At 39.8% G+C, this 24,873-nt stretch overlaps 1 protein-coding gene across 2 annotated transcripts; it reads right to left on the bottom strand.

The window, feature by feature from the left end:
* Positions 1–417: 417 nt before the first annotated feature.
* Positions 418–24,495, bottom strand: SLC17A3 (solute carrier family 17 member 3). 2 transcript variants are annotated; one of them, XM_055322240.1, is made up of 13 exons: positions 24,382–24,495; positions 17,770–17,879; positions 14,157–14,356; positions 13,723–13,956; positions 13,544–13,631; positions 8,439–8,525; positions 3,866–3,990; positions 3,590–3,751; positions 3,170–3,299; positions 2,928–3,075; positions 2,567–2,657; positions 1,514–1,650; positions 420–1,430 (listed from the first exon to the last, which is right to left on the bottom strand). In XM_055322240.1, the coding sequence occupies exons 2-12, from the start codon at positions 17,849–17,851 to the stop codon at positions 1,516–1,518; spliced, it is 1,482 nt and encodes a 493-aa protein (XP_055178215.1). In that variant the 5' UTR covers positions 17,852–17,879; positions 24,382–24,495; the 3' UTR covers positions 420–1,430; positions 1,514–1,515. The 2 variants fall into 2 exon arrangements, with proteins under 2 accessions (XP_055178216.1, XP_055178215.1); XM_055322241.1 differs by lacking the exon at positions 8,439–8,525 and having other exon boundaries at positions 418–1,430.
* Between the last annotated feature and the right edge of the window lie 378 nt (positions 24,496–24,873).

Here is a 24,873-nt window from a genome sequence, read left to right as displayed (position 1 = left end):
GGTCATACCCACCTCCCTAACCTCATCTTCTGTTCTTTCCTAACTGACCATGCAGGCAGGTAATTCCTTTCAGAACCTATCCTGTTTCTTGCTTTTGTACGCGTTGGGCTCCAGTGTGGGCAATCATACCATAAAACTGCCCATTTAGCTCAAGAGTTCCTTGTGGAATGAGATCTCCCCACCCTCACCCCATGCTCTTCCACTTGGGATCAGAACTGCTTGTGTCATCTCCCCTAATGGCCTGTATGTCCCCTACTATTGTGCTTAAGACAGTGCTGTGGCAGCCATTCTGTCTGTCCTCCACATCAGACTGGGGAATAGTGACTATGTCTAGCTTGCTTTTGTGTCCCAGTAGCTTAGTTTCTAGACAAGAACAAGACCTCAGTAATTGGTTTTTAGTTTATTCAGATTTGGCCTGTGTCTGCTTGCCCTGGTTTTCCACTCAGAACTGTGCCCATCACATCACCTCTACATGAAATGACGTGATATCTCTACTGTCTATGTGGTAAGGATCACCAAGAGAACCAATTAAGAAAATAGCCCTGCCTCCCTGCATGTGCATTAGGTCAGAACCTAATGAAACCCATACATTACCATTTGACAAAAATACCAATCCTTTTTATGTTTTGAGCTTTATACAGGATTAAACCACTGAAGTAGTTGGATCCCAGAAGGAAAGTTTGGCAGATTTACAATAGGTATTTTGAAGACAGTGTTAAAAGAGACAATTTACACAGGACTGGGAATGTGGCAAAGACAAAAAAAGGCCTGAGGGCACAAGTAAAGAGAGAAGTGACCAGAATGTGTGGAGGGATTGGTAACTGTGAATTGTAGGGGAAGAATCAACCACCTACAGATCCCACAGGGAAGGACCTTAGAGATAGATATTCCCTGTCCTCACTCTTTGGCCTTCATTGAAAATCCAGCAGAGGCCACTGGACAAGGCAGTGTGGAGGCAAACCATGCAGGTCAGCCTGCTGGGGCCTAAGCAGGATGAAGAGTGGAACACAGAAAGGGAAGGGCATATGGACAATATCCATCCAACAAATAGAAATCAATATTCACTTTTAAAATAGGAAACATGATCATCGTAGTGAGGTTACTGCCCTGGATTAAGAGCTTCCCAAACATTGTTTCCTGTTTTGAGATCCAGAAACTGTGAGTCTGGCCTATTGACTCTGATATAGCCATTCCTCCGATTCCACTGGTGATTCTATGAAGATGACAATTTTGTTCTTGGCTATCACTTTATTTGAATTTTTATTCGTCTTATATTTTCCTCAAAAAGAAATCTTAGTAACATAAAGAACTGATCTCAGATTTGAAAAGAACTGCAGCAAATGAAATTCTTTGGGTGTGTTCATCACCATAGGCTTCTCATTTGTGAAGAAAGATGTCCGGTGACTTTCCATCATATCAAGATAGAGTAACTAAGGAAGAAAAGTGATGTGGAATTAAAAATTTCAATAGTGCTTCCCTTTTTAAATCCATAGATGAAATCACTATCCTTTACCTTCATAAACGAGTGAGTTTCCTCCCTTTTGCCCAGTCTTGGACAACTGCATCTCCACATATAAGGTAGAAGATCAATCCTGAGAGGTTAACGGCAAACAACAACAAGAAGACATTTCGCCACCCAAATTCAGAGTCCTGAGGACACAAAACCTCAAGTAAATATTACCTCTTTCATCATCATTTTCTCTATGACATCATATTAATAGTTTAGAAGACCATATTTGCTAGTGGGTTTCCATGCACAAGTTGACAAAATAATAATTTCAAAGTGCATTTAGAGTGTTCTTAATAAATATTCTTAATAAATTTCTAAGTGCATTTATAATATTCTTAATAAATGGGACCACTACAATTAACCTACAGAACTGCATTGGTCACTGTTTACCGGAGTGTCATACATTTCCTCTTTTGTGCAAATCATCATGACACAAAATATGCTATGAGTGTTTTATTCTTGCATTGCAACGGCATGGTGGCAACATTGCAGGCTTTGGAGAGAGGACTAAAAAGGAAGAATTCTGATTCTACATCCTCTTAGTGGAGAGACTTATTCTATCAGATTTTCAGTTTAATCATCAGGAAGTCAGGGTAATAATATACCATTCTCATAAGTGGTGTGAGAATCAGTAATTAAATGAGATCACTGCATACAATATACTTATACTCATGCCTGTATATGTCACATACTTCAGCACATCTGCTTTTATTATCTCTTTGCTTTGGGATGGTTGTGCAAATGAAAATTTCAAAATGTTGCAGAAGACATGACAAGTTGCATCTATGCATGGAATCATCATCTGTATGGCTGTATGACTTCAGTTTCAAAGACTGAATATTACCAGTAGAGCATTGGGTCCCTGGCTTCAAAATGAGTCAAGACTGAGGTCATGAAAGAAATTGTTCTATATTTTTCTTTGCTAGGTCGATCTTCATGACAAAGTTAACCCACAATTTAATCGTATTTTCTAAGATGCAAATACAATCTTTAGGTACTACCTTTATAAATGGATTTGGCAGAGCATTTTAAGAGTCCGTGACAAGAAAATTCTACCTGATTGAGGAGAAACCCACTGACAGTGGGTGCCAGGAGAGCTGCTATGTTTGCTAATCCCCTTGTGGTTCCCATGAGAAAACTGGAATATCTGTGGGTGACAGGAATGTTCCAGGCTAGATCCAGAGATGCTTCACAGTTTCCTTCAGCCTTGCTCTTCTAATTACATCAAAAAGGATTTGCACTGTGTATGTTTAATAAGAGGCACTAAGACAAATCCATAATACCCCTCCCCTCGTATACCTGAAAAAATGGCCACAGGACCATCTATGGTTTATTATTTCCCAAAGTTTGGGGCTCCCAGAAAACTTCAGGCTAAACCTTTTTCAGGTGTATATAAGAGTGGAAATTACCATCCTACCTTGGAGCAAGATCTAAGGCATTGATATAGATCCCTGACTGACATAAGGAGCTTAGTCCACAGGAGAGTGTTAGGAGGGTCATTGTCGTGATGTAACTAGGGGGAAGGTAAGGCAGAGCCACAAGCAGCGCCGAAGATGGGAAATTTCCTAGGGAATGAGGAACAGACAAATTCAACCGTGAGATACACCTTTGGCTGTTGTATGCTTTGTGAATCATCTGATCTTCAAGCCCTGTTCTTACCTAGAAATGTGGCAATTTTCCTCACAGTAACGAGCCTAACATTCTTGGTCAGGAGGAAATCTGCCAGGTAGCCTCCCAGGATACCAATGACCCAGGCAATGATAAAAGGAAGGGCAGACAGGAGCCCATTCTGAGGGGAAAAAAATTGAGTAAACCATTATAATAGGGGCAATGAGCCCATACCTCTTGTTGTTAAACCACTGATCATCATACTGAAAACCCTGAAATCTTACTCTTTTAAGAAAGTCAGTAGCCTCTTCAGTCATATCCTTAGAAAAAGCTACTGGCATTAGTGTTAAATATTAGATTGTTTTGTGGTAAGTATAAAGGATAAACTTTTCTGAAAGGAATGGTTCATGAAGACAAAGTGATTGGTGGGTGGTGCATACTGGAGAATGGCACAGAAGGAAAGGCACTCACATCTCTGATGTTAACACTGAACACAGAGCTGATATAAGTTGGTGTGTATGTAATCAGTATGGCAACTAGCCACTGATGGCCGAAAGAGCAGACACAGATGGACCAAAGGGGTAGAGACTTGAGCATGGCCTTGATGGGAAGAGGCTGCTTTTGAGAGCTGACCTGAAAACAAATGTACTGATTAGAACAGTAAGATCCGAAACATGCTCATGTTCATGTGACCCCGAGAAATCCCGAGGCTGCCACAAGATCTCTGGAGATGGTTGGAGTCCTTACGTGTATCTGTTGGGCCAAGGAGGATATGATATATTCTTTTTCTGTGACGTTTATCCATGGATGAGAGACAGGGTCATCATAAATCAGAATAAACCAGAAAGGGCAGTAGACACAGCCAATGCCTCCTGCAAGCAGAGGATAAAATTGGTAACTGAGCTGGTTTCTGCTTTTCTTTTGTATTGGGACATTTTTGAGTACAGGTCCTGGGCAAAGCCCATGCTCATAACATCCCCTTCCCATCCCCCCCCCCCAAATTAGCAGGAACATAACAGTTTTCTAGAACCCTCTTTTTTTTTAAACATTTCTTAATTATTTGTGTTTATGGAAAGCACAGACCCTAGTGATGTATTTCAATCTTTTTAATATTATCAAAGGAAAACTATTTTTTCAACACTGTTGATACCAAATATGTGGGTTTTTCACACTAAGAAATTCTCCAATTCAAAAAAAAAAAAAGAAGAAATTCTCCAATTCTCTGTGGACACCAGATCGGCTCAAATTTTTTTTAAAGATTTATTTATTTATTTATGATAGACATAGAGAGGGGCAGAGACACAGGAGGAGGGAGAAACAGGCTCCATGCCGGGAGCCCGGCTTGGGACTCGATCCCAGGACTGCAGGATCGCACCCTGGGCTAAAGGCAGGCACTAAACCGCTGAGCCACCCAGGGATACCCCAGCTTGGCTCAATTTTGACACTAACTACTGGTAATTAGTACAGACCTCATAAGGTAAGGGCTTATCTTACAAGACTGTTCCACACTTCAGGTGTTAGTCATAAGAATTGGGTCCCCAGATTACCCACACTCTGACTTGACTACAGAGTTGGAGGTTCCTACAGTCCACTCTCAGTTTTGATAATTTCTTGGAACAGCTCACAAAAGTCAGAGAAACATTTACTTATGTTTACCAGTTTGTTACAAAGGCTATTATACAGGAGAGAGATGAATAGCCAGATGAAGAGAGAAACACAGAGCATGGCCTGAAAGGGTTCTGAGCAAAAGAGGGAGGGTCATTCCCTATGGAGTTGGGATGAGTCACCCTCCCAGCACATGGATATGTTCACCAATCTGAAAGGTCTCAGAACCCTAAAGTTTAAGGATCTTTATAGAGGCTACAAAAGGTAGGCATAATCGAGTATTAACTCATTCTGCAGCCTCCTTCCTTCCTGGAGGATGGAGGATGGGCCTAGAGGTTAGGTTCCAAGCTTCTAAGCAAGATTTATTTTTTCTGGTGACTAGCCCTCATCTTGAAGCTCTCTAGGGGGCACCAAGTGTTGCCTCATTAGGACAGAAGATGCTTGTATCACTCAGGAAATTGCAAGGGTTTTAGAAGCTCTGTGTCAGAAACTGGGGGCAGAGACCACATATACATTTCTTATTGTGTCCCATTTAGTCATTGTTAAGAGGTATACAGAGGTATCTTGTTTGTTTTCACTTGCATTTCCCTAAGGACTAAGGACGTTGAGCACTTTTCCCTGTGTTTATTTTCCCTCTCTAGATCTTCTTTGGCAAAATTTCTTTGTCCTTTTTTAAATCATTTTTTGTTGTTTTCTTATGATTAAGCTTTGAAATTATTTACTCATTCAGGATAAAAGTCCTAATTGTATATGTATTTTGCAAGTGTTTTCACCCTGTCTTTATTATCCTAATAATGGCTCATAAAGGCAGTTTTCACTTCGATGAAATCCAGCCTATCAGTCCGTAATTTTATGGATCAAGCCTTTGGTGTCCTATCTAAGAAATCTTTGCCTAACTTACGAAGATTTTCTCAGGTTTTCTTCTAGAAGGATACCAACTTTAGATTTTAAAATTAGGTACAGGATTTATTTTGAGCTTTTTTCCTTTATTTATTTTTAAGATTTATTGATTTGGGCACCTGGGTGGCTCAGTGGTTGAGCGTCTTTCTTCAGCTCAGGTCGTGATCCCAGGATCCTGGAATTGAGTCCCATCCGGGACTCTGCTACTCCCTCTGCATGTGTCTCTGCCCCTCTCTCTGAGTCTCTCATGAATAAATAAAATCTTTAAAAATATATAAAGATTTATGGATTTATTTGAGAGAGAGCATGTGAACAGACCTGCACATGTGCACATGTCAGTGAGGGGAGGGGCAGAGGGAGAGAGAGCCAGACAGAAACTCACTGAAGTGGACTTCCTGCTGAGGCCGGAGTCCAAGCCTGCGGATCTCATGACTCTCAAATCACCAATTGAGCAGAAACCAAGAGTCTCCCACCTAACGCTGTGACACCCAGGTGCCCCTGAGTTCATTTTTGTATAGGATACAAGAAAATGGACCAAAGGTCATTTTGTGTGTGGTTTATTTTGGGGGTGGGGGACATATGAATATTCAATTTTTGAGCACCATCTGTTAAAAAATGTATCTTTTCTCCATTAAATTTCCATTGCATCTGTGTGGAAAATTAGTCCACCTTCCCTGAGTGAGTCTATTTAGGGCTATATTCTGCTACAGTGATCTACTTCCTATCTCTATGCCAATACTACCCTGTCTTGGTGACATATCATATATCTTGGCTTCAGGCACTTTTAGTCAGTCCTCCAATTCTGTAAGGCATTTGCAAAATAGTTTGGCTATTCTAGATTTTTTTTTTCATGAGAATTAGGTTTCAGTGTATAGGTCTTTCACATCTTTTGTCCTATTTATCCCTATGTTACATATGTATTGATGCTACTGAAAATGGAACTGCTATCTTTAATTTACATGTCTGATTCTGGGGTGCCTAGGTGGCTCAGTCCATGAAGTGTCTGCTTTTGGCTCACATCATGATCTTAGGGTTCTGGGATCAGGCCAGGTGTAGGGCTCCCTGCTCAGGAGGAAATCTACTTCTCCCTTTTGTGCTGCCCCTCCCCCTTTCCCTGGCTTGTGATCTCTAACAAATAAAAAATAAAATCTTTTAAAAACAAATAAATATGTCTGATTCTTTCAACTTTGGTATGTCTAAAAATGTCTTTTTTTTTGCCTCTGTCTTTGAATTTTTTTTGGTCTGGCTCCAGAGTTCTATGTTGACAGATCCCTCTTCCCCACCCCCCCCCTCTCAGGACTTGAAAGATGTTCCACTGCCTTCCTACTTGCGTTGCTTCCTAGGAGAAGGCTGCACTCCTTTATTGCCTCTGTTCTCTGTGTGTCATGTAGTTTTTAGCTCTGGCTGCTTTTAATATGTTCTCTTTAGCACTGGCTTTGAGCCATCTGATTACCATGTAACTTGGTGTCATTTTCTTCATGTTTCCCATGCTTGAGGCCAAGAGACCTTCTTGGGTCTGTGAGTTTATAGTTTTCCTCTTTCCCCATGATTTTCTAAAAGACTTTTTCTGTTCCCTCATACCACTCCTCTTCTCTGAGCACGCTGCTCCGTCCTGTTTCTCATCCACTATTATTGTTTTTTCCAAGGGTGATCCATTCTGGCTGATTTATGCTGCTCTTTTTAGGTTCCTAATCTTTTCTCATGGTGTGTCTAATCTGTCTTTAACTCCATCCATATATTGCAGTTTTCATCTCTAAAAGTTTGATTTAGGTCTTTTAAAAAAAGATTTTCCATGTCTCCACTTATCTTCCAAACAAATTGACTTATGCTATAACACAGTTAGAATAACTGTCTATTTTAATGCCCTTGTCTGCTATTCTAACATTTGTGTTAATTCCAGGTTGGTTTTCATTGATTATTTCTTCTGATTCTGATTCTGATTTGATTCTGATTCTGAGTCTGATTCTGTTTGCCTGTTTCCCTGCCTCCCCCCATGCCTGGTAATCTATGATTGGAACAATCTTGTGAATTATATTTAGTTGGGTGCTGAATATTTTTGTCTTCCTATACATATTTTCAAGCTTTTATCTGGGCTCCAGTTAAATTACATAGAAACAGTTTTATCTTTTAGGTCTTGTGCCCTCATGTTGTCAGAGGGACCAGAGCTTCCTCTGGAGCTAATTATCTCTCACTACCAAGGAAAGTTGATGGTAGTGAACTATAAGTGTTTTCAGTTGTCTTGTGGCAACAGGTACAATCTCTGATTCTCTGTAAGTACTGGATACTGTTCTTTAATTTATACCCGTGATATTTTCCCCCTTCTGGGCTCAGATGATGCCCTGATAAGTGTGCTGTTGCAGATCAAGGAGGGACCCTGCGGATAACTGAGTTTCCTCTGCACAGTAGTCTCCCGTGGGTGCTCTTTCCTGTCTCATGCTCTCTGGGCTTTGAACTTTGTCTCCTCTATTCTTTTTCTGCAGAGTTCTCTTTTCCTGTGCCCTGCCTTAGACCTTACCTCTCACAGGTCATTGTTCCTCACGGTCTTCATCCAGTTGGTGTTTAGTGTTTTCTCTCCTTAGGAAGCTGGCATCTGACCCGGGACCCCAGCATGGATGCACTTACCCTGAGACACAGCCCACAGCAGCGGCTGCATGTCTTTCTTTCTCAGGACCCACCACTCTGCAAGCCTGTCACCTGCAGCCTGCAGGGGAGGCAGAGCACGCCCAACCACATTGTGCTAATAATGCTTATGATGGGTTAATAGAGGAGACTGACACTGGGAAGAAACCCCTGGGATGAGGAGGTAGTTGCTTACCAAAGATATAGAAAGCAAAAGGCCACCCAAGGGTTTGACTGATGAGGCCACCCACGAGGATGATGGTGAAGGTTCCCAACAGCATTCCTGCAGACAGAGAGTAAGCTGTAGGGCTCTGGACCACCACTGGAGAGACACTGACAGAATGACAGATGACATGCAGCATCAGCAGCCACAACGAGACAGGCATATTGGAACACGTGAACTTCAGATGTATCACTTCCCATGTTCTCCTGAGAATTCATTTTTCTGGCAGTTCCCTAATAACATTGCAGATGACAGCCATGCTTCTTCCTTTCATGCTACTTTAATTTTTAACTACACAAGTCATGTGATGTATGCTTATTATAAGAATAAATTGCCACAAAGAACCAAAGTTCCCTTCATTTGTCCCCCAACCCATTTCCAATGCCTTTCCTCTCATTTATAATACACATCTACATGCACACTTACCTCTTTGTAAAGGCATTATGCAACAGGCAGACAGCTAGATTTGTCTGTGAGGGTGCTAATAACACTGTTTTAATTTCTCTGGCTTCACAGAGTATTCTCATACATAGTAGGGTACACTTCCTTTTTACAGCTTTTTCAAAATGGGGCTGTTGTTATTTCTGAACATAGATTTAATCATCATTTCTGAACATAAGCATAATTTATTTTGGTATAATAGAATATCAGCAGTGGATATGCTAGATCAAACACTATGTGCATTTTTAATTTTGATAGATACTGTTGAAGTATCTTGTTAAAAGGCTATACCAAACCAAATTGCCAAAAATAATTGTTTTTTTTTTCTTCTGATCTCCTTGAGACCCTTGGATATCCTCAGAGTTTCTAAAAAGTCTTCCAAATATGCATGCAAACAGTTATCTTATTATTTTCTATTTATGATGAAGTCGAGTGTCTTTTCCTATGTTTATAATTGTTATTTCTTCTGTGAACAAAGAAAGGCAGCATTTGAAAACAGGCTGCCTGACTTTGGAGCACAGTAGGTGAAGATGGAAATCAGTACCTTTTCCACCACAAAGTCCACCAAACCTTCATATTCCCCCTGAACTCTCTGCCTTTAATCCTGTTACAGTAGGGGACAGGTTCCTGCATCCTTCCAAGACCATGTTTCCTCCAGTCTGGCCCAGGCCCAGGCCACTGTGAGGATGTGCCCTCACATCTATATCTTCACTAAATTCCTCAGCTCCTTGATCTCACCCATCCATGCACAAACTTTTCTTCGTACAGCCTGGGCTCAAAACAAAATAAAACTTTCCACCTCTTCAGAGCTCCCTCCATATACTTTGACATTTTTTTCTGTTCCTTTTCAGTGTAGAAGAAAACTTCTCCAAACTTTATGCTTACTGCCTCCATTTCCTGCCCTTACATTCTTGTCAGGCCTTTAAAGACTTCCCACTTGCCAGATCCATAGTGATTTTCTCCAGGCCAGCAGCAGGTGGCTCTGTTGAGCCATCACCTCAGATTTTTGTCCAAGCACTCCCTGGGAGGCTTCCCAGTCCCTTCTGCCTCTCCTTCTCTGTCTGAGGCCCAGATATTGGAGGGTCATGGAGCTCTTTCCTTGGGTTTCTTTTCTGAGCGGTCACACTCAACCAAGGGCTTCGAATACAATCTGTATCCCGAGAAATTTGGTATGTCTTGTTACTGTCCTATTTCTACTGAATTGCAGACTATAATTTGATCTCCACTCAAGTTCATAGCTAATGGTTCATTTATACATATTGTAAATTAATGCTCAAATATGTCACTGCAATTGTTCTCTTTGTCAATGCAATTTGTACCATGTATGTAAGTGTATACCTAAAGTCTGTGTTTTTACTTTCTGACCTTTATTAAAGTGATATCATCCTGGATATTATCTTTAGGACATTGCAATGTGTATCTTAAATGTGTTAATTTACCCTATTTTCCATCTTACATCTCTGTGTTTTAAAGTATTTTAATTGTACAATGAGAGTACCTAATTTAGCCTGTGAGCCTATCTGTTCCATGACCACTGTGATAGCTTGCCAGGTAGTGTACTTGGGGCTAACATTGCATCAAGGTGATTCTCCACCATGACAGAAGTATTTTGTTCATTCAACATTTGTGTTTCTAACACTTAGCCATGTTGCTGTATGTAATTGCAGGTGGTTTTTTTTTTTTCATTTTCACTTGTGTGTGTTGTTGCATCATCTTCAGACTGTGTGCGTGTGTGTGTGTTTCTATCACCTCAATTATGAGCTGCCAGTTCTGTTTTATCTGCTTAGTTTGCCTGCCTTAAGTGGCTACAAAGTTTCTTGCCTATAGACGTGCCTTTGTGGTACCCCGGAGAGGAAGATTGAATATGTTTTGTCCCAGAGGCTGGCAGTACCTGGGCCCTTCCACTGTTAAATGTCCTTCTAAGAAGTCTTCTTTCCATCTCATAGGCTGAATGAGTCATCCTGTTCACCAGTGTAGCCTGCTGAGTGAGAATCCCCGGATCCCTAGAAGTGACCATTTCTATAAGAACTACAGAGGCAGGTGGGTAGCCTTAGCTGACTCCACCTGCCAGTGGCTTCCTCTTGGCCCCTCAGACAGCCATTGGCTTTGTGTTCTCTGAACCAGAAAAGGTTTCTAGAGGCCAGTAGAGACTACCTGCTTGGGGACACTAAGATATTCCCCTAACACCAAAAATAAGGAAGCCTCTGGAATTTGCAGACTTGTAGATTCCTAAGTCTCCTCGATAGTCAGTTTACCTATTCCAGTAGCTCTATGCCTATTTGACAGGAAATGAGAGGGAAGGGAGTTGCCACTTCTATAAAGTCACTATCTTTCTTCCAAGATTTTTAAACTTGCTTTCCATCTCCTGATTCTTATATTGTATTCTGGGATAATCTCTTAACTTATTTGTCTACCTTGCTAATTTGATAGTCATTTCCCTTCATTTAGGTGTTCAGACCATTCATTGCAGTTAACTATATTAGCAATTGTATTTTTTAGCAACTATATTTATAGCAATCTGTTTTCTAAATTACTTTTTTTTACATCTTTAATTGAAGTATAGTTGACATATATTAGTTTCAGGTGTACAAGATAGTGATTTGACAATTATGCACATTGCAAAATACTACAGTAAATATAGTAGCTATCTATCATCATACAAAATTATTACAATATATTTTGATATATTCCCTACGCTGTTCTTTTCATTCCCATGATTATTTATTTTATAACTGAAGTTTGTATCTCTTAATCTCCTTCACCTGTTTGACCTGTCCTTCCCACCCTCTCACTCCACCTCTGGCAACCACTAGTTTGTTCTCTGTATTTATGAGTCTGTCTCTCTTTCCTGTTGTTATTGTTATTTGGCTGTTTGGTTGGTTGGTTTCTTAGATTCCACATGTAAATGAAATCATAGGTAATTGTCTTTCTCTGTCTGACATATTTCACTTAGCATAATACACTCTAGGTCCATCCATGTTGTTGCAATTGGCAACAACAATTTCATTCTTTTTTATAACCAAACAATATTTCATGATGTATACACATCTTCTTTTGCCATCCATCTATCGATGGACACTTGGGTTGCTTCCATATCTTTTGCCATTGTAAAGATCGCTACAGCAAATATATGAATGCAAATATTTTTTGTATGAGTGTTTTTGTTTTCCTCAGATAAATACCCAGAAACGGAATTATTGGACTATATGGCACTTCTATTTTTAATTTTTTTGAGGAAACTCTATCCTGTTTTGCATGGTTGCTACACCAATTTACATTCCCCATAATGGGGCACAAGGATTCTCTTTCCATCCTCACCAACACTTATTATTTCTTGTCTTTTTGAAACTAGCCATTCTGACAGCTTTTTCTTTTTAAATAAATGTTATTATACATATTACCTTGGATCTCTCCCATGTTATTTGTTAATCATGTAAACTTTTCTTTTAATTTCTTCTTCATTTGGATTCATTCTTGTTGTTTTTAGTTTGGTCTCTCTCTTTTGTACTCTTGCTTTCTTTCAAATGTTTGAGGATTTGAGAGGGGATGTTAGTCCTTATTTATACTTAGAAGCTCCATTAGTCAACTGTGATAAGTGATACGAGTTTCTTTTATTCAAATTGGTGGACTAGTCCCCTATCAGTGAATATAAGCTCTGATGACAGAAAATAATCCTCCAGGGTTGGAAAGGGCTCTACAGGGGTATGAGGTCAGTCAGGGTGTGTGTGTGTGTGTGTGTGTGTGTGTGTGTGTGCACATGCATGCACTCATGCCTTGTTTTCTGGGCTTGAAGAGTGTCAGGCTCTCTTGGTATCCATAAAGTAGCTGAAGAGTTACACTTTTCTTACCAGTACCTACTTTATCAGTTTTGTGTTTATTAGCCCTATTCTTTCTGTTTTTCATTCTTCCCCAATATAATGTAGACTTCTTTCTTTAGAATGTTCATTCCAGATACACTGTCTAGGGAAATCATGATCAAAAATCAGTTCTCAGGGATCCCTGGGTGACACAGCGGTTTGGCGCCTGCCTTTGGCCCAGGGCGCGATCCTGGAGACCCGGGATCGAATCCCACGTGGGGCTCCCGGTGCATGGAGCCTGCTTCTCCCTCTGCCTGTGTCTCTGCCTCTCTCTCTCTCTCTCTCTCTGTGACTATCATAAATAAATAAAAAATTTAAAAAATCAGTTCTCAGAACAACTGAAAACAATTCCGAAAAAGATTAAGTTGGATCCATACCTTATACATAGAATACTAAAATAGAACTCCAAAATATAAGAAATTTAACTATAAAAAATGAAATTATTCAAGTTCCAGAAAAAAAACATAGGTGGCTGCCTTCATAACCTTTCCAACTGTGATTCAAAATCTAGAAGCCAAAAAAGAAAAGAATGATCAATTTAACTACACAAAAATATATACTTTTAAGAATAGGAAAAATCATTATAATCAAAGTCATATTACAACTGACACTGGGGAGAAACAACTGAAAATAATGCCTCAAAGGATCCATTTCCCTAATTTATAAATACTTAGTCAACACTAAAGAGAAGACAACGAAGCATTCAACAGAAAAACTGTCAAATAATCCAGGGTGAGAATGTTGCGTTGCAGCGTACTCATTTCAGTTATGTGTTTTTACCTGATAAAGCAATGGTGCAGAGTCGGCTTCGTTCATGTGGAGGACCCCATCTCTCCCAAAGCGCATTCTGACCCCCAAATATTGACCCCTGAAATCAAAATAGTTAGAGCTCTTGATGTGTGTGTGTGGTGCCATTTAGAAATTCCTATCCAGCTCATATTTATAAAATATCTGGATACCTGGACTAGCCCCTGGACCATTCGAGTTGCTATGAGGGAAATTAGTCCAAGCTCAGCTGCCAGAGGGCTGAAGATAATGAGGAGTGAGGATGCAAACAAAGAAACACCAACCACTCGCTTTGTTCCTACTCTTCCAGCCAGGTATCCACTAAGAGCCATTGTCAAAGTCATGCCATAGGCAGCAGAAGCAAAGATGATGCCCTGGATTTGAGGACTCCAGTCATACGTAGGAGCCTTGAGGAAACAGAGAATGCTGCAGTCAGCCACTTGCAGAAAGGTGTTCACATAACTGAAAACACATCTTTAAATCTTTCACTTGCTTTCAATCACTATTTTCCCAAATAAAACTTTTTAACATATAAGCTATAAAAAAATAAACATTCAGACAAACAAACAGCAAAAACAAGAGCACAGCTTAAATCTTGCATTGCTACCTCTGCAGGAAGACTGTCTGGGGCATTATTTGGGCCACCAGGCAGCCGCTCAGTGGAGCCATTAAACTGGAACTGATGGTCTGTGGTGTTGACCATGGCTACCATGGTGATGTTTATGACAGTATTCTGTGCCGCTGTTATGAAGTTGCAGACATGTATGATGAGGGCTATCCCATAGCGAGTGGAACATAAGCTTAGACCTGGAAATATAACATGACATTAGTGCTCTCTTTATTAAGCCATTGTTTATTTCTCACAAGTTTTAATATGGAAGGGTACCATAGACCATCACCTGATGGTTTAAATGGCACTCTACTGGCTTTAGGAAAGGAAGATACAAAAGGAGGAAATCACTGAGTTGAACCAAAGGTGTTTTTATACCACAGCTAGATAGACACTGACTTGTTCTGAGGCATCTGTCTTTCCTATAATTCTGTCTCTCCCATTCCTTATTGTATTCTGTAGTTGATGAAATTATTCAGAGGTAAATATATATACAGTAGAAGTTACATTTTATATACATATAGATAAAAATATGTATATGTACATATTTAAATTATGGAGCTTAATTAATTTATTTATGTAATTTATTTGTACTATGTTATTAATTATATACATAAAATGTAATTTTTTAAACTCTGAAGGAATTTTTCCTTAACGTAAATGATTATTCTTCTCTCATGTCTTAAGGCATTGAGGACAAGCTTTCATTTAAAGTTTAAAATTAAGGGTGCTTGGGTGGCTCAGTCAGTTAACTATCCAACTCTTGATCTTGGCTCAGGTCATGATCTCAGGGTTGTAGGCTTGAGCCCCATGTTGGGCTCTGCACTCAGTGGGGAATCTGCTTGAAATTCTCTCTGCCTCTCCCTCTGCCCTTCCCTTCCCTGTGCTCTCTCTTTCAATAAATAAGTAACTCTTTATTTTTTTAAGATTTTATTTATTTATTCATGAGAAACACAGAGGAGAGAGAGAGAGGCAGAGACACAGGCAGAGGGAGAAGCAGACTCCATGCAGGGAGCCTGACGTGGGACTCCATCCCGGGTTTCCAGGATCACTCCCTGGGCTGAAGGTGGTGCTAAGCTGCTGAGCCAGCCGGGGTTCCCATAAGTAAATCTTTAAAAAGAAAAATTCTCTCTCTCCTCTGTCCGTCTTACCCCACTCATGTGCTCTTTCTCTTTCCAAAAAAAAATAAAGTTTGAAATTAAACCCTTAGGAAGAGTTTCTCAGAGAAACTGACAACCACAAACTATGAAAAAATATAGCAAAAAGAGTGGAAAAAGAAATGAGCATAGCATTCAAATCTAGTTTTGTATTTCTAGAAAAGCTGGCTACTGCTGGAAAGAAGCTACTGCAATAATGCAGAAGACAAGTGAGGAATATTGGTTGGGGGTGCTAGCAGTAGAAGAGTGAAAATGTAATCAGATCCCAGATGAATCCCACACTAAATCAAGGTTTCAGTTTTATAGACCAGTGGGGGAAGGGCCCTGGAGAGGTTCTTGTTCTAAGAACTAGAAGAGTGGTTCACTGAGGAAGGGAGTTCTGTGGCAAAAGCAGATTTGGGGAAGTAGGGATGATCAAGATTATTGGACCCACAGAGATACCTTTTAGGCACCCAAGGGAAGGTGTTGAGAACATTGTTGTATACACAACTCTAGAGTTTAGAAGAGATGTAGACGTTGAGGTATAAGACTGGGAATTAGTAAGCTACATGTGATACTTGAAGCCATGATATTTGGGAAAAGAGAACACAGAGGGGGAAGAACCAAAGACTTACTCTGACTCTCTAATGTTTAGAGAGGCCAAATAAGTGGGGAGAAAGAAAGAAACTGAAAAGGAATTGTCGGTGGGTTTGGAAGAAAACCAGGAGACTGTGGTATCCTGGAAGCCAAGGGGAAAGGGGCTTCAGGGAGGAGGCAGTCAGCAGGTGTGTCAGCTGATCCTGATAGCTCATGTAACATAATGACTGAGAATTAATTCACTTAATTCACTTAATTCTCACACCAATTCTTTGAGGAAGCTACTACTACTATCCTCCTTTTTATAGGTGAGAAGAACATAGGTACAGAGAGACCAACAAACAGTGTAGATCAGGTATCTATGCTCTTGACCATTGTACTGAAAGTATATGACAGCTTTTATTTTGTCCTAGATGACTCCATGAGAATACCTTTGCTGTAACCCAAGTACACCCATCTGTGGGGTTTATATGGCTATATGATGTGGGATTGGAGGTCAACACCCTGTGTCTTCAGGAAGTCCTCAAAGGCACCTTTAAGGAAAGAGGTGCCTTGAGATAACAAAGGCCATACTGTTTTTTCTTTAAGTGGAACACAAGCCTTTGTAGTAATGGGATGGGGGAGCAGAATTTGGAAGAAACTATAAAACATGCTGAAATTAGAGTGAGAAGCTCAAATACAATATTTTGTAAAGGCTTTCCCTCTTGATTCAGGGCTGAGTGGTGACTTCCTATCTCAATCAAATCAACTAATAATGTATGAATTCTCATGGTCTCTGATTTCTCCAAGTTGCCCTGGGGGACTAGAGACCAAAGTCTAGTGAAAAGTAGTATAAACAAACCAGGAGCCTAAAGGCTCACAAACAAGAGAGTTGAATATCTGTCTTATTAGATTCCTGAAAGATTAACTAGAGGATGTATTTAAAAGGCTTAGCCTGATGCTCACTGGGTATTAAGTATTCCTTGCTACTACATGTGTCCTTAAAGATTATTTCCATCTTGTGTCAGTTTTGAATGAATAGTTCCAGACATGTCCACCTAATAGATTGGTGCCAGTCTCATGCTGGCTGTAAAATATTTTCAAGGAATACCCTTAGCTACATGAGAATGTGTGAGTTTGTATGTGTGAGAATGTGTGCAAATTAATAAATATCTTGGAGGCATAGTTTAAACCACTGTAAGAGAGCATTGACACCATGAAATCACGGACTTTTGAAACTGGAAGGTTATATCAAATAATTCAATACTACTCTAATCAATCAGAGTCCAGGAGACTTGTTTTTTAATTTGATGTGACAAATAGATGTTAAGGTGACTCCAATGATGCCCACCTCATGGTGTTCACATACTTGTGTAATCCCCTCTACTTGAATGGGGGCAAGACCTATGAGTCTATAACATAAATATCCAACCACAAGAAGATTTTTCAGGTAAACAATGCTTTACCTATTGGATATATTAGAGCAATACTATGCATTTTTTGGAAGAATGATTGAGTATTATAAAGCAAATGGAAACGTATGTGTGGTCAAATTAAAATTTCTTACTTTACCTAATTGAACAATACAATTACATTTAAAATATTACATGCAATGACAAGTGGAATACACAATACTAGGCATATACAAATTTGGTAGCAATTGTCAAAAAAATGTAAATGCATATGGATAAAAGATAATTATCAAAAATAAAAGACATGTTTTTAAGAACAATGGTATTTATTTCCTTCATATATTTGAAAAACACACATTAAGATTACCTGATTTTTAAGAAGAATTAAACAACTTATAAGATGTAAATTCATTTCTTATATTATGATACTGCACATAAAGAACCCACCATAAAAAGCTAAAACCAAGCAGTCACAGTTGAGTTTACCTTTCTTGGGAACAAGCTTCTCATCCACTTGAATATCTTGGGAGTAGTTACTCTCCCCTGTGGTGGGACTCAACTCTGCCATTGTGTTCTTTCCCACTGGTGTTTTCCACCTATCAGGGCAATATGCAATCCACAGGTGTCAGCCAAGGGAAAGAGATTCCTTTAAAACATGTAAACAGTGGGCAACAAGCTAACCAAAGCCAGGCCATTCCATCTGGGTGAGGTATAATGGGGATCATTACTCCCTCTTGGCCTACTACAACAGGTGCACCACCCCTAAGGTATGGAACTGTGTATTATTAGGATCTATAATGCTCACTATGTGCCAGTTTAAGAGTTAGGCATTGGAGCTAGACATTGCCAAGTTCAAATCCAGGCTCATGATTTACCTGATGTGCCAAGTGCCACCAGGTACAAATTTGTGTGTTTCAGTTTCTTATCTGTTATTAATAATAACCAGTACCACAACAGCAGCAGAACCCACATCAAGGATAACAAAAGTTCAATAGACTGCATGTGCCTGGCACTCAACAAGTGGTTGGCACATGGTTTACTGTCATTGTTGTTGGAGCCACCAGAGATGTGGGTCACCTCAGAGCTATGCTCCTCTGGAGTCCTCTACTGCACTTGAGAACCTGGCTTCTAGTGGCCCTGATTCCTATACTGTGTCCCGTTTTGACCCACTGTTAAGTGTTGCTGTATGTATGTCACTAATACTTGGGGATCATATTTGCAGAATATGATGATACCATTTTAATCTCATATATTTTCTGGCCACAGATGATGAAGTGTCTACAAAGTTTTGGAAAAAACTAACATGGAGATCTTGACTCAGTAGTTGTTTGGGGTCCCTATATGTTGGACCCAAAACTGCCTCAAATGAACAGTGTTTCTGTCCCAAACAGGATCTGTTTGGTTTAAAGTTATAAATATCCTCTAGTTTAATTAACAGGTAGTTGGGGGGCACCTGGGTGGCTTGGTCAGTTAAGCATCTGCCTTTGGCTCAGTTCATGATCCCAGGGTTCTGGGATTGAGCCCCAGATTGGGCTCCCTGCTCAGTGGGGTGTCTGCTTCTCCCTCTCCTTCTGCCTTTTCCCCCTGCTTGTGCTCTCTCTTGCTCACTCTCTCAAATAAATAAATAAATAAATAAATAAATAAATAAATAAATAAATAAAATCTTTAAAAGAGGGGGGAAAAGGTAGTTGGGATTGTGAAGTTGGTTTTAACTGACCTATAGCATAAAAAAGTGAAACCATATATATAATCTGGCAGGGAAAAATGGAGATAAAACTGGATGATCAAAATGTCATTCCTTAGCAATTGGGACTGAGAGCAAAAATAACACCCACATGTTTGAATATATACCATTTTAGCTGCCACAAATGGAGGCTTAAGACTCTGAGTTCTCTTGGTTTTTGATGTTGGATCATGTTCTTAGTTTTCCCTTTCTTTGACTCTGATGAGGGCCATGTGGCATCTGATAATTTCTTACCAAGAAATTCAATAATTTCTGAATGGGAGGGTGGTTGGCTTTTTGTAGAAGCACCTTATATGGAGGTCCTAAAAAGAAAAATATGGCAACCAAATAGGCATCCTCAGGAATGTTAATTTATATAGGGAAAATTTGTATAAATAGACTAAGGCAGGGGAGAACCTGAATTGAGGTAAGAAAACAAGGGAACCCAAGATGGCTCCCTCAGAGAGGAGAGTAAACATAGGGCAGTGGGGTACTGGAGTTAGATCACATGGGCCTGCAAAAGCAGACTTAGATTTTTAGGAATTTTGCAAGCTTGTTTTGAAAACAGCCATTATTGGCAATTAAATTAAATAAATTCAGAATTAAATAAATAATACTTTAAAAAGGTAAGAAATGTTTATAGCTCATGACTCCATAATTATTTCACTACATTTTCTTCTCAGGTATACTCTTGGGATCAGTCATATTCTTGCATCTATATAGTATAAATACTATAAAAAACATGCAGCTGCATATTTCTTCCTAATTCTGAATTAAGTGATGTCATGTTGGTAGCTTGAAATTGGCCACAATTGGAGATTTCACACTAAAAAATTTTTTTAAAGGCAAAAGCTACAGATTTGAGCTTGATTTGTTGATTTCCTGGACTTAAGAAATTTATTAAACAATATGTTAGAACTAGACTCACTATTAATGATGTGAGTGATGTTTTTGTTTAGCTAATTATTAATAAAAAATTTACTTGCTGATATTGTGGCCCTATGGTTGATGATAGAATTGCAAAAATCCAGATTGAATTCTGCAAGAAATAGAAAATCATACTGAAGTTTTATTTTTTTTAAAGATTTTATTTATTCATTCATGACAGAGAGAGAGAAAGAGACAGGCAGAAGGAGAAGCAGGCTCCAGGCAGGGTGCCCGGCGTGGGACTCAATCCCAGGTCTACAGGATCACACCCTGGGCTGAAGGCGGCACTAAACCACTGGGCCACCGGGGCTGCCCCATACAGAAGTTTTAGATGTGACTAGAAAACAATGTAAATATTTTAGCTTAAAACATGTTATTTTAGGGATCCCTGGGTGGCGCAGCGGTTTGGCGCCTGCCTTTGGCCCAGGGCGCGATCCTGGAGACCCGGGATCGAGTCTAGCGTCGGGCTCCCGGTCCATGGAGCCTGCTTCTCCCTCTGCCTGTGTCTCTGCCTCTCTCTCTCTCTCTGTATGACTATCGTAAATAAATAAAAAAATTAAAAAAAAATTTTATTTTAAAAATGACATATTAAGATACTAGTATCAAAATTTTTATGTTAACCTTCAAGTGGCATTGTGAATTTTATTAACATGAAGTTAATTTGAACAATTTATGCATTTTGTAGGTAGTAATGTAGAATCAACCCTTGCAACTTTATAAAAAGGTAAAAAATAATTTAAAAATTTTGGACTATTGTAATTCAGAGTGCTGATATTGATAATGGTTTCAGGTTGATAAATATAGTTTGTATAAAAGAGAAATAATTCAACAGTAGATCATCTATGACATTTAATGACAACAAATATATTGGGAAGAATTGGCAGATGAAGATTCAATTTAATTTGTCAAGTTGTGGTTGAATTTCAACCATAGGCTGCCTACAGACACAGAGTGTAGCAAAAGTACATGAAAGTTTTACATCTTAAATATGTAAAATGTCTATTTGCTAATTATAGCTCAATAGACCTGGAAAGAAGCACAATATCCTATGAGAATCAATTGACTATATGGAATTTATAATAACAGTATTGTATATCTTATTATTATTCATAAACTGGGTGCCTTAGATTCTATGTATCAGTAAAATTTATAATATACCTGTATGTGTTTGTGCATGCCCCCCCCCCCAAGAAAGCCAGTTGTAAAATATTCACCAGCATACTATCAGGGTAAGGAAACGCATCACACATCTTCCCCTTGGGCCTCTGTATTGGTGCAGTCTTTTATTGATGAACCCACATTTTTTATCTGGCCATTTAAACATCTTCCTAGAGGGTTTTCTATCACTTGACACTCGTATTTCAGATATTCCAGAGACACAATTAATAGGGAAGAGTCCCTCCCACTCCTTGACCCACCCTAGGAAGCAAAGGGCCAGTTTCTCTACAGAAAGAATAGATATGAAATCGGGTGCCTAGGCTCATGTTCATTCCTATTTTGTATTCTAGCATAAGATACTCAGACCAAACTCCTTTACAAAGATGAGTATATTGGGAGATTCATTAGGTCCTCCAACTTCCCACAGAGGTGGTGGTTCTCACTGACAAGAACAATAAGGAGGGATTCCATCCTACACAAGTACCATAATTAAATTCCAAGTGTTATTCAATTCCACTGACCCATGGCTCCTAGACCAATTCTAGGAGATAAAGATCCTTCCCGGTACCTGTAGCTTGTTGGCATTTCCAGGGCTGATGCTATCTGATCTGTGTAATTTACTGCCCATCCTTTTGGTTTATGAGCAATCAGGGCATTACCTGCCTGGACAGGGTTCTTCAAACTACCTGGATTTAATGTCCTGCAATCTTCTCTATGTGGCTTCTTTCAACTGTACTCTGCACTGTTTCCTGGGACATCATAAGAATTGTGTCCTTGAGTCTCACGAACTGAAGTCTGTCATAACATCATATCTAGCCAAACTTTGCACATGATGATTTCACAGACAAGCAAAAGCGTAGAGTAATTCTGGAGTGATCTAGAGATTAAGGTTATTTTATTCTCTGCTTAATGCCGGGACCACCTAATAGTAGGCCTTAAGATGGAGATCAATTTCTTATCAGCTGGGTTTGATGCTAAGTTCCACTGAATGAAAATACTATGGGATGCCATATTCCTGGTTTACCACAATTTTGCCTATTCTTGAAGGTATGCCTCTGGGACCTTTCTATCATGGCAGGACTGAGTTCTCAAACTCTCTATCTGAGTCCATTTATCCAAGATGGCAGCCCCAGTGAACCCTCTCTATTCCATAGAAGTCCATTTTCAAGTTACTTTCGACACTTATAAACATGAAATAGAATCTCAGTATTTATTAACAATATGATCAAAATATCAGCTTTCATAGAAGCAAAAACTTAAGTAATAACTTGGATAAAGTAATCTCAGGTACTTTTAGCCTTCTACTATCTCTATTCTAGACAACCAGGACATGCCCTGTCCTGGAAACCTGAAAGTCCAATCCCAGCAGATGTGATCCTATCTATGACCATTCTCCCAGGAGATTTTATAAGCATTTACTCACATAGCTAAGCAGATGGTTATGCAGAGGCAGTGAATAGGAATTCATATAAGGGAAAGTTCTGAGAGCATTTGGCTGCCCATGAAGCATGTGAACTCCAGGAAGGCTTGGTGACCTCAAAAAGATTTTGTGGCTGGATGCCCCAGCTGTGGGGTTGCAATGGTAACACAGTTGGACCCTGGCTAACCTCTAAGGCCTAGGGCTGTACAAAAGAAGCAACTTACAGGTGCCACATATATATCAATGTGTCATATGTGTGTTGTATGTAAATGTTTTATATATGTACATGTGTATATATCAGTATACACATATACACACATATAGATGTATATATGCAATTTTTAAAAAGGTTTTATTTGAGAGAGAGAACATGCAGTGAGAAGGGGGGAGGGGAGAAGCAGAGGGAGGAGCAGATTCCATGCTGAGCCCTACTTGAGGATCCATCCAGGACCCTGAGATCATGACCTGAGCTGAAGGCAGACACTTAATCCACTGAGTCACCCAGGCACCCCTATATGCAATTCTTTTTAACATTAAGCTGCCTTGATTTTTCACTACTACCCAGAAGATTTCTGGTTTCCTGGGTCAGAGACTATATATGGCATCCTGAGATGTTTTTGCTTCGAAGCAGTGTTCATAGGGAATCACACTGAAGGTCAGCTTCCTGCAGACCATTAGGTTTAAAGGCTATGGGTTTCCTGCTAACAAAATCCTACTTATACCCTCTGTAAGGTCACAAGTACCATCAGAAGGTTCCAACTTCTATATTCCTGCCTTACGAACTCTCCCTGATTGTCTCCTTTCAGTTACCTTCAGCCCATCCTCCATCTTCTGTTGATCTTAGTGACCTTCATTACCTCATCTCTACATTTCTCCTTCTATCCCCTTTCATCTTGGTTTGGTTAGCTTTCCCTCATTTCCTTGCTTCATGACTCAGCATTCCTCCAGATGCCATTTTGGACCGGAACCACCCCCAGCCCTATCTGTGTCAAAACCCTGGAACCTACTTGATGTGGGAGGAAAATCAAGAGGACAGACTTGATTACAAAAGTTCAGAGTCCTTTGGGACACCAGGAGTTGTCTGTTGCCACAGTAAGTCTCTCAGATGAAAGGCCCACTACAGACGTCTTGGTGACAGCGAATCTTCACATAAGGGATGGAGATGTGGTTTCCCGTTTTTTCTTATCTGAAATATATCTTTGCACATCCTACAGCTCTTCCAGTGTGTCCCGCTGGCTATTGGTATAACGAGTTATGCTAGCTGCTGTTGCTAATTACTGTACCTAACAGTTCACATCCACCCTAAATGGAGATTTTGACCTCCTTATCCAGGTCAGCCAGTTGATAAATAGAAGGGCTGATACTTGTTTCCAAGCCCCTGAATGTAATCCCCTAAATTCAGCTTTTATTTATTTAATTTATTTAATTTATTTATTCATGAGAGACACACAGAGAGAATCAGAGACACAGGTAGAGGGAGAAATAAGTTCCTCACTGGGACCTTATGCAGAATCAATCCCAGAACCCCAGGATCATGACCTGAGCCAAAGGCAGACACTCAACCACTGAGCCATCCAGGTGCCCCTAAATTAACCCTTATACACCTCACTAGAGTGCCTGTTTCTTGGAAGTGTCTTGCACAGTTAACATTTTAAGCATGTTTACAGACGATCAGACACAGAACTTTAGGTCCCAGTTTATACCTCTCTTTTGCCTTGTTAAGGAAATAGGGGTTGTTACATCTTCACTCACCTTTTCAAAAATCAATATGAGAAAGCCTGGGAATCTGGGAGTTTATAAAATTGTTAGTTTGTTACACAGAAAGGACCTTTAGAGAGTTTTCATATCAACACCAGGGCAAGTGACTTACCGACTTAGTATCTGCTGGATGACTTCAACTTAGTACCCGCTCCTCCTTCGCCCTCTGGCCCTTCCTCGCTGGCAGACCCGCTGAGGACTCCTTGCTACCCTGGGGCTGAGACTGCTAATCATTAACAAATTTATCAAATTAGAAGTTGAAGGAAAAGTGGTTCCATGTCAAGCAGCCTCTGAGGAAGTTTTCAGAAATGTGTGCCTGGAGAAGTTGGAATCTGAAGCCCTTCTGCGGCTCTGCCTACTTCTCTGCTGGTGTGAGAGCATTTTGTGTCTCCTCAAAACCTGAGACATGCAGTTTTTGCTTTGCTTTGTGGTATCTTTAATGACTATAGTTCTGTTCTGAAAAGCAGAGAGAAAGAAAGAAAGAAAGAAAGAAAGAAAGAAAGAAAGAAAGAAAGAAAGATTATAATTAAATACAAAAGTTTAGGGATGCATGGGTGGCTCAGTGGTTGAGCATCTGCCTCTGGCTCAGGTCGTGACCCCGGGA

This window comes from Nyctereutes procyonoides, unplaced genomic scaffold, assembly GCF_905146905.1.
Source record: "Nyctereutes procyonoides isolate TBG_1078 unplaced genomic scaffold, NYPRO_anot_genome, whole genome shotgun sequence".
Taxonomy (NCBI): Eukaryota; Metazoa; Chordata; class Mammalia; order Carnivora; family Canidae; genus Nyctereutes; species Nyctereutes procyonoides.
This window is presented reverse-complemented; position numbering and strand designations above follow the sequence as displayed.